We start from the raw sequence: 14510 nt of genomic DNA, 5'->3' as shown, positions 1-14510 counted from the left end.
GCTGATCCGCGCTTAAACAAGCTATCGGGCTCTTTTTATGCGGACGATTTACTTTGTCTGCTCATGTCTCTGTGAATTTATAGAAAGTGAAATCACCGAGAATCTCGGCTAATCAATTTGCAGCATTAATCTGTGTTTTCCATCTTGAAGGTACTATATAAATGGTAATAAAGGTTGTTATGATCGTTTTACGAGCAAGCCGTGGTTGGTGCACGTAGGTAGTGAGTATGACATACATGTTTACGACACCAGTGTTTGCCCGACACACGATACTTGACATCTCGGCAAGGAAACATCGCGCCGCGCGACGCATGTTTCACTCGAGCCTGTAAGAAATGGGGATGAAGATATTACGTGTAGGAATTTCGCAAGGAACGGCCCTGTGGTAAATCATAGTAAATTATTAACCAAACCTAGTGAAGCGATTTTATCTAAAGTGTAAGCCGATAAGGGTAGTCAACACGTTATGAATGACATAAACTCAGAAAGCCATACTCTTACAAATTCCAAAAGAGCTTTGCGCTTCAAATTACAAGGGGCAAGAGAAGACACTAAGGTAATGAGACTATGCTACTGCAAAGAGATGTAGTAGTAGTAGTTGACAAAACAGGCACTTAGTAAAACCATATAGAACAATTGCTATAAACCAATGATAGATAAGCCACACAGAAGGTGGAGAGGGAAATCGAATAAATGTCAAATCGATAGAAACTATTAAAAACAAAAGTAAACTAAGACCTTTAGTAGAAAATCTGATATGCTAAGAGCGAAAAAAAGGAATCCACGATGCTGTTTGAATATAATTCAAAAAGCTGATTACTCCATACAATATAGATTTTATGAGATATAACGTAGACTGTTGATGTATGTACAAAAAATAAACCGCAAATAAATTATTCACATAGCGTCTGCCGTAATATAATCAGCTGTTTATTAACCCTCGGATGCAAGCAACAAGTGTCCCGATCTCCGCTTGCATCCATCTCAAATCTAAAATTCCTGAACGGGAGTGCGTGAACGGTTAATTTAAAGTGGCCTGTGAGCGAATGCGACTGCGATCTGTATCGGGGAGCGAGTTTCAGTTTATCAGTTTCTAGCGGGAACGTCCGGCCGATTTGTGCCGCGGTCTCTGGTGTGAGATGCAGCGGGCAGAGTGTTGAGTGGGTCATGTGAATCGCACATCAATTGTCCCAATATCTGGCCCACAGCCTAAATGTGATGGTTGTGTTAGCATATTATCTTGTCCTTAAATTTTTTAATGAGTTTGATCTATCACCCTATTTCTTACTACGCCTATCACGTACGTATCTAGACACCTGGTCCAGACACAGTTGGTCTTCTTCTAAACTTAAAAACATCCTGATTCTAAAGCTATAATACTTTATTTGGTTTTGAAAATCAATTTGGGATCTATTTCACATGTAAAATGTAGTCACAGTTTCTGATTTAAAACCACGGTCCCCTTTGGCTACATCGAGAGATATAGCTTAACACTATGTACTTACCCATCTTAGTTAGATATACAGTTCACAGAATTAATATAAGTATGCAATCTTTACCTGTTCACCAACGCCACGCTTTCAGCTCATGACTTAACTAACACTCTCGTTATAAATAAAATTAAAATTGCAAAATTCTCAGCAATTTCACATATGGGCTGAGTCCGAGATCATCTTGAGACGTCTTTCCTCGCGTTATCTGCTCAATTTGACGTTACCCCAAGGCATTCAATGTTCTATATCAACATAATTTATGTTGTTATTAACAGTGATTAATGTTGTAATTTGCGATTTATTATATACAGAAGATTATATGTTAGGTCTGTAATTATCCGTTTAAACAAAACTTGGTAAAGTTACTTTCTGTGAACCACGAAATGCCAAAGTTTGGGTAGGTAGGTGTATGATGGGCTGCTTGATTAACAGGTTCTGCTTCAAGCTATTAAGAGATTAAAACAACAAATGCTTACATTAGATCTTTTATTTGTCGTGAATCGAAATATATGTAATATTATAAATCTTCTCTTTCCTTGTCTTCACTTCTTTTATTATGTTCTTCATTCTTCCTAGTGTCTGCCTCTGTCTGAACGTACAAAGTTGCGTACACGATTATTGCAAACGTTATGTAATGAACCAGCAGAGGTATGTCCATTACTGACTAATGGATACATTGCACTTTGCAGTAATTAATTCTTCTATATATAATGTTATTGAAATTTATATAGTCAGTGAAGATATCAAACGTCATATAGCGTTGACAGTCCTGACAGCCATTAGTGATCTATGGACTCTAACTAGCAAAAAGGTCCTATGTTACAGCTAAAACAAGTTCCAACTCATATTAATTACACATTTCCTATTAGAACCGGTCGTGGACATGTATTAATAGTTAGACTTGTGCTTCTACAAAGTTAGTTCCCAATTATCCAGGACCAGAACGTCATTGCAGCATTATCATGAGCGAGCTGACGCACGTGCGACTGATTGACTCGATGTGAATGGCGGAACGACTTCCAAGTATTTTGAAGTTGCAAAAACACTCGCGATATTGAAGCCATACAACCTTCAAGTGTGAATCAATTTGATTCCATCGGTTTTATTGATCGATCGACAATTTCACTGAATTATTCAATGGACACAAATACCGACATTCCGCGGCCGCTCGTGGCAGACCAGACAAAAACGTACGTCGCGAGGCACCCGAATATAATCGGCGGCGGACGTCGTGGGAGTGGTTCGGCGCTGGACATATTTCGAAGCCGAAGACGCCTGAAAAAAGCCAGCGTTTGGTGATGAGAATGTCATGTCCCCCGTTCCCAACGACATATTTGCGAGTCGGGCCCGCGTTTTGTGATAATTACAGCGCATAACGCGGGCGGTGCGCGCGGAATGCGCGGCTCTGAGCTCACCGCCACGGATTTATAATGACGAGCGAGTGTCGCGACCGCGCTGCCCTATCGACAGCGCAGCGCGCGGCAGAAAAACCCTGGCGTCCACGGCATCCGCGCGGGGCGGACCAGTTCCCATGCGCCGCGGCCTCCCCGCGCGCCGCACCCCCGCCACGCACCTTTTTTATCCGCTGCTAAACGACTAGCGAAATATCTTTAAATTGACATTCCTCTCATAATTCCAGAGGACGCATCCTTGGTCGGTCGAAATTTAATCAAGAATGCCTATGAAAATCAAGCGTCGACAGGGAGTGACGGGGCGTAATTACGTTCGAATTCTGCATCGGATGGGTGTGCACTCTCGCTTTTTTGTCGCACGTCAATTATATAAATTGTTGGTGCAATAAATTTCGCTGTATCTCTGGGGACGGGTGGCGGGACGGGAATGCGGCGACGATACGGCTCGTCCCGTCGTCCCGCACTGGGCCCAATTAGCATGGGATCGATAGGCGCGGCTGATGCCGATCTGCTGTCAGCTGCACCGCATTGCGCAAGCACCGCGGTTATCTAATCTAAACTTAATGAATGCCACAATACTATCGCCGAACTCGGACCTAGCGGGAAATCAGGTGAATGTGCGTACTCACTAGTGTTTGCAAGGTTCGGCAGAGTACAAGGCTGCACCGTACATATCACCATTAATACTAGGTGTAAGCTGCTATATACCTACCAAAGCACAAAAGTAAACATTTTACAACATTTGTAAAAACTAAGGTAAAAACAGCGCACTGCTGCAATTAATGTTCATATTTGATTAGCAATCCATAACAAAACACCCATTATCACACCCAACTTTCTACACCACCACTAAAAGTAAAACTGATTTCGAACATAAATCTCGAATCCATAATTAAGTATTCAACTCATACCAAATCATCTCATCAAACTGATTGCAAAATGACAATAATGTGCAGCATAATAGGGTATAGAAACCAGCGCTTTGTTCGCTAATGGGTAATAGCCTTTAGCCGTTGTATAGCCGGCTATAGCCGATGTGGTTCGCAATTATCATGGCCGCTGCACCGTGAAGAGCCAACAATCGAAACTAGATTATTAACGTGTTGTCATGACTGATGCAATTATAAGTTAGATGGAAGCTGCAGTAGAAAACGCATTTGAATTACTTTGAATAGCGGTTGAGTGGGTTGAGTGATGATGTGAGTGTTATTTGATGACCTATTTCATTTGTCTTGGAAATGCAGAAGTAGCTGTAGGTCCCTATGAGTACCGTGGCTTGTGCTACAGAAAATCAGACAGGACGGTGACGATGGACAGATTAATAACTGACAAAAATGAGATATATAGGTATGTGTCATAAGTCTAATTCACATTGAACTTCTCATTGACATTAGGTCTCATCGTGATGTTCAGCTCGCATAAAATGGCCTGGGCCTAAGCTTGGTTGTAAAACCCCTGAAAGCTTTCCAGCTGTTTTGTTCTACTGAATAACGTTTATCAGACACAGCAACAATTGCATATTTTAAATGAAACAATGAAAATACAAATTATACCATATTATATGCATGACATGGATTAACACCTGTAGGTAAGCCTTTAATTAAACAATACAGTACAGAAACAGTAAGAAAATAAAATTTCGTATGCATTGAACAGCATAGCATTGTTTACAATGAAATTGCATGTATTACAAAGTCCATCCATAGGAATTGTCCTATTGTAGCTTCAGCATCTGAACAAAAACATTGGCATCAGTTGATGTCCTACGAATATTCAATGGATGTCTGCCGCAGTGATTTTCACATTATTCATGCAGTCTGAATATTCATCCAACATAGTTTGACCTGCCATTAATTGTTATAGCCAAGCCTGTTAGCGTGGGACACACTGATTATGAAATCGACAAACTGATCATGGATACGCTTCAGCGATTTTGTGCTCTGAATCTCTATTTGTATCTAATAGTTTATCTAACAGCATAGCAATAGTATCCTCTGTTAACAAGATCTCTTAATCGACCATCGAAAAGAAGGATTGCTCTTTTTTTAAAAAAAAAAATTTTAACACTGAAAGCCATCAATAACTGAATGTATTTGTCCTTAAATGAATTATTTTGTTGGTTTGTTTCTAAAATTATGTCCACCATCATCTTCAACAGCAGTATTGTTTACACCTATCCTTTGTCTTTCCATGTATCCCAAACAAGTTGGTCCAACAACTCACCGAACATTCCCGCGTTGTATCCCATCCAAATGTTTTATGGATGGGACCTTCGATTCGTGAAGCTCATCGCCTTTTATTACAAGACTCGTGTGAATATTGATTTTTGGGTCAACAGCTTCACTTTGTATCATTTGTTCGCCTTTATGACGTTTAGCATTTTATTTCTATGCCCTACGATGACCGGGACTAATGGTCAGGCGATAAAATGGCCGGCAAACGCGAAAATGACTAGTATTGTTTCGCAATGTGTGAGTCGTATTAAAATGCATTGTTTATGTTGATTTGATACATTCAGTTATTTTAGGCTTTTGTTTTTCGTGCTAAAGGATACCTGTAGTACTGCTAGCTGTTAAAAAGTACGCACACTGTACGTACAGTAATTTTACGGGAACGTTATGAGATATACAGAAAAGGCACAAGGTTCTATTTTTAGGGTTCCGTACCTCAAAAGGAAAAAACGGAACCCTTATAGGATCACTTTGTTGTCCGTCTGTCTGTCTGTCTGTCTGTCTGTCTGTCTGTCTGTCTGTCTGTCAAGACCCTTTATCTCAAGAACGCGTGGACGTATCAAGATGAAATTCACATGAAATGCTCAGGTCTGTTGTCCCTTTAAGCTGTGAAAATATCAAGCTTCTAAGCCAAGCCAATCAAAAGATACAACCGATTATGTCGATATTTTCAACAAATTCTCGACACTCGCAAAGGAATCAAAACCTACAGGGTACTTCCCGTAAACTCAGAGTCTTGAAATTTGGCATGAAGTATTGTCATATAATGCAAATATAGGAAAAATTACGAAAATCTCATTTTTTTAGTTATATAATATAAAAAAATATATTTTAATAAAATGAAACTTACTACCTTATTTCTCACGAACGAATAAAGGTATCAAATTGAAATTTATACCAAATACCTAAGTCTATTGTCCCTTTAGGCAGTGAAAAAAACAAACTTCTAAGTTAACGCGATCAAAAGATACAGCAGTTATACCGACACCTTAGACGAATTTCTGTCACACGCTAGGGAATCAAAACCTACAAGGTACTTCCCGTGAACTCAGAATCTTGAAATTCGCCACGAAGCAGCGTTATATAGTACAGATAAAGGAAAAATTGCGAAAATGATAAATTTGAAGTTACATAAAATATTAAAATATTATTTTTGCTTACACGACATAAAATATTTTTTTAATAATTATAAACTTACTAACTACCCTTTTTTACATGAACGCGTAGAGATATTAAAGTTGAAATTCATATCAAACACTTCTTAAATATAATTGCCACTAAACTATGAAAAATTTTAAATCATTCAAAGGTCATTGGGCACCTTAGTATGAAAACCATACCCACGGCGGATACGAACGAAATATAGCACAGTATAATGATAAAGGCTCTGATTTACTATGGCATTAGTCGCATCTATGTGAACCGTGAGAATCTAGAGAAAATCAGGTGTAAACATCAAATATTTTCCTCATTTCAATGGGGAATTTAAACGACCAAATTTGACGGATTTGAGAAATCATTTCTTTGTAGTGAAAGAGTATACTCGCCGTTTATTTCCATTGTCATCAGGTCAGGATCTGATGATGGAAATCCTGAGAAATCGAGGGCAACTATAAAAAATTGTAGGCATGCATAGGATTAAAACTTGATTCTCAGATGTATGTCTGGTGATACTATCAAACAGTGAAAGTTTAGAGCTTACCTGATGATGGAGACGTGAGAAAGTCGAGAGAACTCTATGCATGTTTAAAAAAATAATAGATCCCATTAGTAGTGAATTCTCATCACCTAAAATAAAATAAGCTCCAACACAAGGTTACGTTATAAATTGTAAAGGAGTTCCCATAACTATATCTGATCTTTGCTATCGATCCCACAATGGCAGTTAAACCTATCTATGTGGAAAGTCTTCGCCAATACGAATAAAATAAGCCCAAACACGTGGTAGTTGCAACATACCGTTCAGGAGTTCCCTCGACTCTCTGTAGTCTCCATAATCAAATCAGCTCCAAACCTTCACTGTTTACAAGTACCCTCAAAAATACACTCACATGTCTGGTTTTGACTCGATGCGTGACTACAATATTCAAGAGTTGCCCTCGATTACTCAGGGTTTCCAGATCCTTTCTTTATGAAAAGTCTTTAACAATAAAAACTAGCATTGCAACCTGTAAAATCCTCTGAAACTGCTTGTCTATTATATTTTTCAAACGATCCTGGACATTCAAAGAAACGTCATACCATTCTCCACGATTTAAAACTACTTTGATTCATGTCCGCCACTTTTTACAAAGCGGGTCAGATATGCCCAATGACCTTTAAGACATAATTAGTTATTTTCAATCAGATTTCTGAATGATGACTATAAAATGTTGTATATAAATAACTTTAATAAAATAACTTTTACAAGGTACTGGCCTACTATTTTAGTTATATTATAAAATAAAAAATATTAGCTATTTTGACTCTCACGAAATTACCATAACTATGATTGTTCTAAACTGAACGGTTGGCGCGAGACTCACTTTTTATCTAACCAGGATTTGTACGGAACCCTCGGTGCGCGAGTCCGACTCGCACTTGGCCGGTTTATTTAAATATCTGACATTGTTATGGAAGCACACTCAGGACAAACTATAGGAGCAATAATTGAAAATTGGAAAGCCCTTTGCCGTTTAATCGAGAACCCATCAAATAACCGAATGAAAGAATTAGAAGGAAATCATCCATCGTATTTTATAGGGTTGCATCACACTAGTTTATACTAATGTCTAGTCTATGATGTAATAACATAATGTTTGGTCAACAGATACGAGAGAGACGGGCTTCGTGAACGCGATCACGGCAGCTGGAGTCACTTACTCCATCACCAGGGCTTGTACGGCGGGCTCTCTGCTTGAATGCTCTTGCGAAAAGGTTCATAATTATCTTTACTAATTGTTTGTAGGCTACTATGTATTTTATGCCTTCTAAACTAATGCTTTTTTACTATCTTAGAAAATGTATTTATGAAGTAAGTTTCAATTTCGAGTCTCCAGAAAATCTTCTGTGAAATGAGATAGACAATGTGACCTTAATCCACATCAAGTAAATACATTATTAATTAAATACGTACCTTCAACTTAAGCCGTTTAGGTATAAAGCACAATTACACCATTGCGATATCAGAACATGCCGCAGATAATAAATCTAATAAAGAATTTTCCCCAGGGAGCACCAAAACCCCGTCGTGGCCGCGAGTCAGTTCCTCTGCCCCCCTCCCAAGTGCCAACAGAGAGGTGGCAATGGGGGGGATGCAGTGACAACGTGCGCTTCGGCCTCAAGAAGTCCAGGGAATTCATGGACAGTCGCTACAGGAAACGGAGCGATATAAAAACCCTCATCAAACTGCATAACCATAATGCTGGGAGGTTGGTTAGTAAGAATTTTATATTGGGAATCAGAAATTTCATCTAGATTCTACAAATTGTATCGCAATTGCTAATAAATACTGTGAGTGTGAATGACGCCATCAGAATACTTACAAAGATAACAAGCGTTATAAGTGAAGAGTGAACATTACTCAAAAGATGACAATGAAATCAGAAGTTAAGAGGCACCTTACGAAATGCATGACGATTGTTTTATAATACTAGTGCATCTTGTTCACAGGCAATTAAAAACAACATGAAGATGGAATGCAAGTGCCATGGGTTATCAGGCTCATGCACGCTAAAGACTTGTTGGTGGAGAATGCCGACCTTCAGAGAGGTCGGCAATAGACTACGAGACAGATTTGAAGGTGCTGCCAAGGTGAGCTAGCAGTATTGTTGATTTCATTTTCTATTTGTTTGACGGTAAAAGAACATATTGTGATAAAATCAAATGCAATGTGAGTATCCTAGATTACCAAGCAATTGGTGCTGTTGATGAATGTAGTCTATCAAGTGAAAAACCGCCTCTTACAGAGAAATACCGAGCGTTAATCATAGAAATACAGCTTTAACGAAAGTCACGTTAGTACTTGCTTGACGTGGCAAGTGCTTTAACTAGGCTACACGACTCTGAATCATAATTGATAATTCAACTTCCCCTAATAGTGCCAATACTACAGTATCAGAAGCTAAATATATGAAAGTTTATCTTCAACAGGTCATCGCAAGTAACGACGGGGATAGTTTCATGCCAGAAAGTCCTAGTATCAAAAAACCTGGCAAGAAAGACATCATCTACTCCGAGGAGTCACCAGATTTCTGCTCTGCAAACATGAAGACTGGCTCCTTAGGTACTATAGGCCGCCAGTGCAACGTGAGTTCAGCAGGAACCGACAGTTGTGATCAATTATGCTGCAGACGAGGTTACAAAGAAACCTCTGTCAGAGACACTGAAAATTGCAACTGCCAATTCAAATGGTGTTGCGAAGTTATATGTGAAACATGCTACGTCAAACGAAATATACAAACATGCTTATAATGTGATAGACTATATAATAAATGTTTAATACTTAATTATTTGTGCATTTCTTTATTGCCTTACAAGATTTTTTTATGTTGGTGTGGGCCCACTTTAGAATTTATTTTGTGCTGTGCTCTAAATATATGTTTAGTTGATTTTTCTGAGTCTTTTTTGGGCTTGCTTTCATCCTCGCCATCATCTGGGTCATCATTTTCATTTTCACCGTCAATTTCTTCTTCTCCTATGATCTCATCATCATTTTGGTCAGCATCTGGTTCAGGAGTCTGGTCATCAGGTTGCCCAAGGTAACGATTTGGCTTAGGTCTTGATTTATACGCAACACCCATACTTGGGGCTTCGTTGTTATAATTCTGGAAAAGCTTGTCACACCCTGATCCTCTGCTAGACTTTTGCCTTACACTAAAGTTGTAGAGCATTCTTAGTTTTAGAATGTCGAGGATGCTTAATTTGTTACTCCCTTCGTTGGTATTACTGTATGACAAATACTGCGGATCCTGTAAATAAATATATTTTTTAAATTTCTATAAATCCGTAAACACAAAATTTCAGCGTTAGAAAACTGTAAATAATTTTACCACAATTTCCATTGTCAGACGTCCGTTACTTGAATGTTTGTGAAAACTAAAATGACCAGCGCTGCGTGCATCATATTTCAGATCGTGGAACAACCATTCATTGTCTTTCAGCTTTTCGAATAAATATTTTTTCTCTGAAACACAGTGTACGAGAATATAATAATGTAATGTTTTACAAACATTACTGTCATTAGGTTTAGGATTAAAATGCATTTTTCCAGTGATCCGAATTTAGGTATGTCAGTAATTCTATAAAAGGATTAACATTGTAAAAATACCTTTTGTTATTCAATTTGTAAGTAAATTTTAGAAAATAAATACCTGGTATAATATTTTCATAATTAACCTTAATGACGAGGTCTCGGTCGGGCGAATTGTGTTGTGGTGGTACTCCAGCAATCGCCAACACTGCCTCTGCCAGTTCATTGCCCGTTGCTAAGCAATCGTAACCCAAAACCACTGGCTGGCGATGATAAAAAGGATGGTAGTAAATAAAACGATTGCTCCGGGAATCATAACGTTTCAGCCTTTTTTACGTTTCAGCATTTTTTATCGTCCCACTGCTGGGCACAAGCCTCCTCTCACACGGAGAAGGATTGAGCATTAATCACTTTTTATCAGCCATTGGTGTCTAAAATATACTTAAAAGTACGTACAAACTTAGAACTCAACATAGTCGGGTGAAGGCTCGGGAGACAATAAAATACATACATGTAGGAAATACATGTAGGGATGTTATTTTTTCGATAAACAGTTTTGCCTTTTGTAAATATGTAGATTTAATTTGTTGTATAGGTAAGTTTATAAATAAAATGTGCTAGGTGCAAAACAAGACTGAAAACGGTGACATGTCCGCCGTTTTGATTTTGACAAGTAATTAAAAGCACACCTGAACTCCTTGGATAGTTAAGTTCTGTATGGAATGGTCAGAACAGCCCAGTTGGCCTCGACGGTTGATGAAGAATACCCATCGAGTGTTCAGATCAGTTGGAGGACTCGGCAGTTCCACGAAGCTTATTTTCGTTGCAGCGTTGACCTCGTACAGGAAAGAACGGATTCGATCACGAATAACCTTGTCTGCAGGATGTATGAAAGAACATATTAACGTTATATTCTGAATCTTTAGTACTTATTATAGCTTTTTCCCCAAAGTTTTGTCAGAGGCCTCGGCCTAGGCCTATTTGCACACATCAGACTAAACAGTCGGGCGACAGTGGGCCTGAGAGTTTTTAGTCGGCCTGATACCGGCCACATATGTGATCGTTGTTGTGTGCGTACTACCATTCATCTTTGAACTGATTTATGAGACTACAACCAAACTATAGGCCGCTTAAAAAAATGTGTGAAGTTTGTGGATACTCTTTATTAGTGCGCTGAGTAGTACAACTCTAAAGGCTCCAAAACCACTGATCCGATTTTAAAACCTTTTCTACTGTTGTCAAACTACATTATTCCCGGTTGAAGTAGGTATTTTACTAAAAGTCGTGGTGTCCTAGTGGGTAAGGACCAACCTCTCAAGTATGAGGGCGCGGGTTCGATCCCAGGTCAGGCAAGTACCAATGCAACTTTTCTAAGTTTGTATGTACTTTCTAAGTATATCTTAGACACCATGGACTGTGTTTCGGATGGCACGTTAAACTGTAGGTCCCGGCTGTCATTGAACATCCTTGGCAGTCGTTACGGGTAGTCAGAAGCCAGTAAGTCTGACACCAGTCTAACCAAGGGGTATCGGGTTGCCCGGGTAACTGGGTTGAGGAGGTCAGATAGGCAGTCGCTTCTTGTAAAGCACTGGTACTCAGCTGAATCCGGTTAGACTGGAAGCCGACCCCAACATGATTGGGAAAAGGCTCGGAGGATGATGAAGTAGGTATTTTACTGTGAACGGGGAGAAGTTTAAAATGTGGGTGGAACCGAGGGAAAATTGCTAGTACACAAAAAAGTAGTCAAAAAAATACCGTCATAAGAAACAACATCAATATAGTAAGGTATGACGCCATCAACCCATAGTTTAAACTTTTTTCTCTCTTCATCATTTAGATCGAAACCCAATTCTTCTCCAGCGTCCAATAGATATTCTTCTTCATCTTGCCTGAGAATATTAGTGGCCCAATCAGGACGTTTGAATTTGGAGTGAAGGTTATTGACCTCACTGACAGATTTTTTGACTGCATGGAAGTACTCTTGCTGTTTTCCGATTGTCTTTGTGGAGTGAGTATCTGAAAAAGCTATAGTTCTGACAAGGTTAAAAAATAGTGATAATATTAGTCCGCATTTTCGATTTCCAAAAAATACGTATTTTTGGGGTTCTGTACCGTGATAGTTAGAGAGCTGAAATTTTCACAGATGATGTATTTCTGTTGCCGCTATAACAACAAATACTGAAAACTAGAATAAAATAAATATTTTGGGGGGCTCCCATACAACAAGCGTGATTTTTTGCTTATTTTTGCTCTGGTACGGAACACTTCATGCGCGAGTCTCGCACTTGGCCGGTTTTTTTAGTATAACAAAAATATTTACTAAGTTATAATGAAACAAAGATTGAGAGCGATGGCTCGTGACGACACTTCTATGTAAAATTGAATTAGAAGTGACGTAACACAAAAATAAATCGTGTTGTATCTTCGTTGCTATTTTTTTGTGAGAGAAAATGAACAATATGTATTCATTATTTTAGGGTTACCTAAAAGATGGACTAATTAATTTGTTTCATTCGCCACTATAAGATGAAAATAGCTTTTAGAAACGACTAAACGAAAAATTGAGGCTGTAGGTATTTCTAACAGAGACATAAATGTTAAACAATTTCAAGACACCAGCGATTGGTTTATTTTTTTAAACATGGGGAGACAAAATAATAATTTTCTTTGATAATATTTTTTTCCTGATCAGACCAATGGATTTGAAAACATTTTTCACTGTTAGGAAGCTACACAATACCTGGGTATGCTACATTTTATCTAGCTACGGGAAGATTTGCACAAGGAACGCGGGTGAAGCAGCGAGAAGAAGCAGATGTATTTTGCAAGTTTATATCCAGCGAGGAAGTATATAATTTAATTAATAACACTATAAGCACTCACGTTTTAGAAATGTAAGAAGAACAATAAAAAATAAATTCAAACAATTCACTGAACCACGTAAAGGCATATTTATTTGAAGAAATAATAAAATTTACGATCACACCAATTTCAGTATGCGAATTCAATAAAGCATTTTGATAAGGGTTATGGTATTTTTATGCATTATCCAGCAATTTGTCATTTCCTTAATACGAGTGTAGATTTTACGTACATTTACGTACGCATGTAAGTTATAGATTATTTACTAACTGCAGTAGGTACATAGTTCATAAATTGATCTACAAACCATTCCGTTATTTAATACTTTCCTAGAATATGAATACGAACTTGCAAGATTAAAAGAAGATATCATCTCCTAATAAAATAAAAACATCAACTATTGGGTCATGAAAAGGCTTTTAAGCGATCTCACACCACCAATCCATGGCAGACTTTATACTTATCCAAATCCCGTATTTACACTGGCTGATCCCCGTGATTCTTCCGCGTCCTCACACTACTTCTTGCATTTGAGAAAAATATAATACACAATGTAGGTATTTCTTCAGGGTTCAGCAGATAGTCTAAAAGTACCAAATATTTAAATCGATTCAGTAGTGTTAGCTGAAAAAGCGAGCAGACAGAGTTACTTTCACATCTACAATATTAGTAAGTGTATTACAAAGAAATACCATTCATACGGCCAAAATCCTTTTGCATGAAAAATTATTCACGCTATTTCAGATTCAGCCGCGCCGTTCGTATCTGTTATGACAGATTTCTCTGCTCATAAACATAAATTTTCCAGTGGGCCCGATACTCGTGGGAACTCACCCGAGGGCGCACTCGACCACCAACACTCAACGACTTTTCACTTTCTTCAAACAAAGCCAACTTAAAACACACCTTAAGTCAAATTTGTTAAGGTGCATTGTTCGTCGGCAAAAGAGCCTGCTAGAAAATAAAGCTGTTTCAGAAAATTGCACGCTATCAAAACTACAACGGTTGCGTTCGCAATAAAACAAAATGGCGTACGCTGCAGGGCTGCCATTTCATTTATATGACATGCAACTTTATGAAACTGTGAACTTTAAAGATACTATTTCAGCCGAGTTATTTTCTTTACGACATACTTTCAGCAACATTTAAACTGAAATTTTCAACACTCCATCATGTGCACCTTTCAAATGCTAAGACCGCTGGACTTAAAACATAGTTTTCGAATAAATCAAATCTTCTGGCAATGGAATAACTGATACAAATCCTCTCCATTAGTTCGATA

The 14510-nt window shown here is 38.3% G+C and overlaps 2 protein-coding genes across 3 annotated transcripts in view; one reads left to right on the top strand and one right to left on the bottom strand.

The window, feature by feature from the left end:
- LOC124646264 (protein Wnt-6) overlaps positions 1-9626 on the top strand; it is a 36518-nt gene extending 26892 nt beyond the window's left edge. Inside the window, exons 3-6 of one of the 2 annotated variants that reach the window (XM_047186381.1) lie at positions 7946-8052; positions 8347-8550; positions 8788-8928; positions 9268-9626. In XM_047186381.1, the coding sequence (XP_047042337.1) occupies positions 7946-8052; positions 8347-8550; positions 8788-8928; positions 9268-9588 (773 nt within the window). In that variant the 3' untranslated portion in view covers positions 9589-9626. Of the gene's footprint in view, positions 1-7945; positions 8053-8334; positions 8551-8787; positions 8929-9267 lie in introns of both variants that reach the window. The other variant, XM_047186380.1, reaches the window with a different exon arrangement.
- A 21-nt stretch (positions 9627-9647) lies between these two features.
- LOC124646263 lies at positions 9648-13316 on the bottom strand. The gene is made up of 6 exons (XM_047186379.1): positions 13250-13316; positions 12122-12382; positions 11056-11243; positions 10488-10629; positions 10167-10300; positions 9648-10085 (listed from the first exon to the last, which is right to left on the bottom strand). The coding sequence occupies exons 1-6, from the start codon at positions 13314-13316 to the stop codon at positions 9648-9650; spliced, it is 1230 nt and encodes a 409-aa protein (XP_047042335.1).
- Between the last annotated feature and the right edge of the window lie 1194 nt (positions 13317-14510).

The sequence above is a fragment of the Helicoverpa zea genome, chromosome 3 (assembly GCF_022581195.2).
Source record: "Helicoverpa zea isolate HzStark_Cry1AcR chromosome 3, ilHelZeax1.1, whole genome shotgun sequence".
NCBI lineage: Eukaryota > Metazoa > Arthropoda > Insecta > Lepidoptera > Noctuidae > Helicoverpa > Helicoverpa zea.
This window is presented reverse-complemented; position numbering and strand designations above follow the sequence as displayed.

Coding starts and splice junctions, on each gene's coding strand:
- LOC124646263 (XM_047186379.1), bottom strand. CDS start 13,316: ATGCCTTTACGTGGTTCAGTGAATTGTTTGAATTTATTTTTTATTGTT. Junction 11,244..12,121: donor TGATGTTGTTTCTTATGACG/GTATTTTTTTGA, acceptor TACATCCTGCAG/ACAAGGTTATTCGTGATCGA. Junction 10,301..10,487: donor TTATGAAAATATTATACCAG/GTATTTATTTTC, acceptor ACTGTGTTTCAG/AGAAAAAATATTTATTCGAA.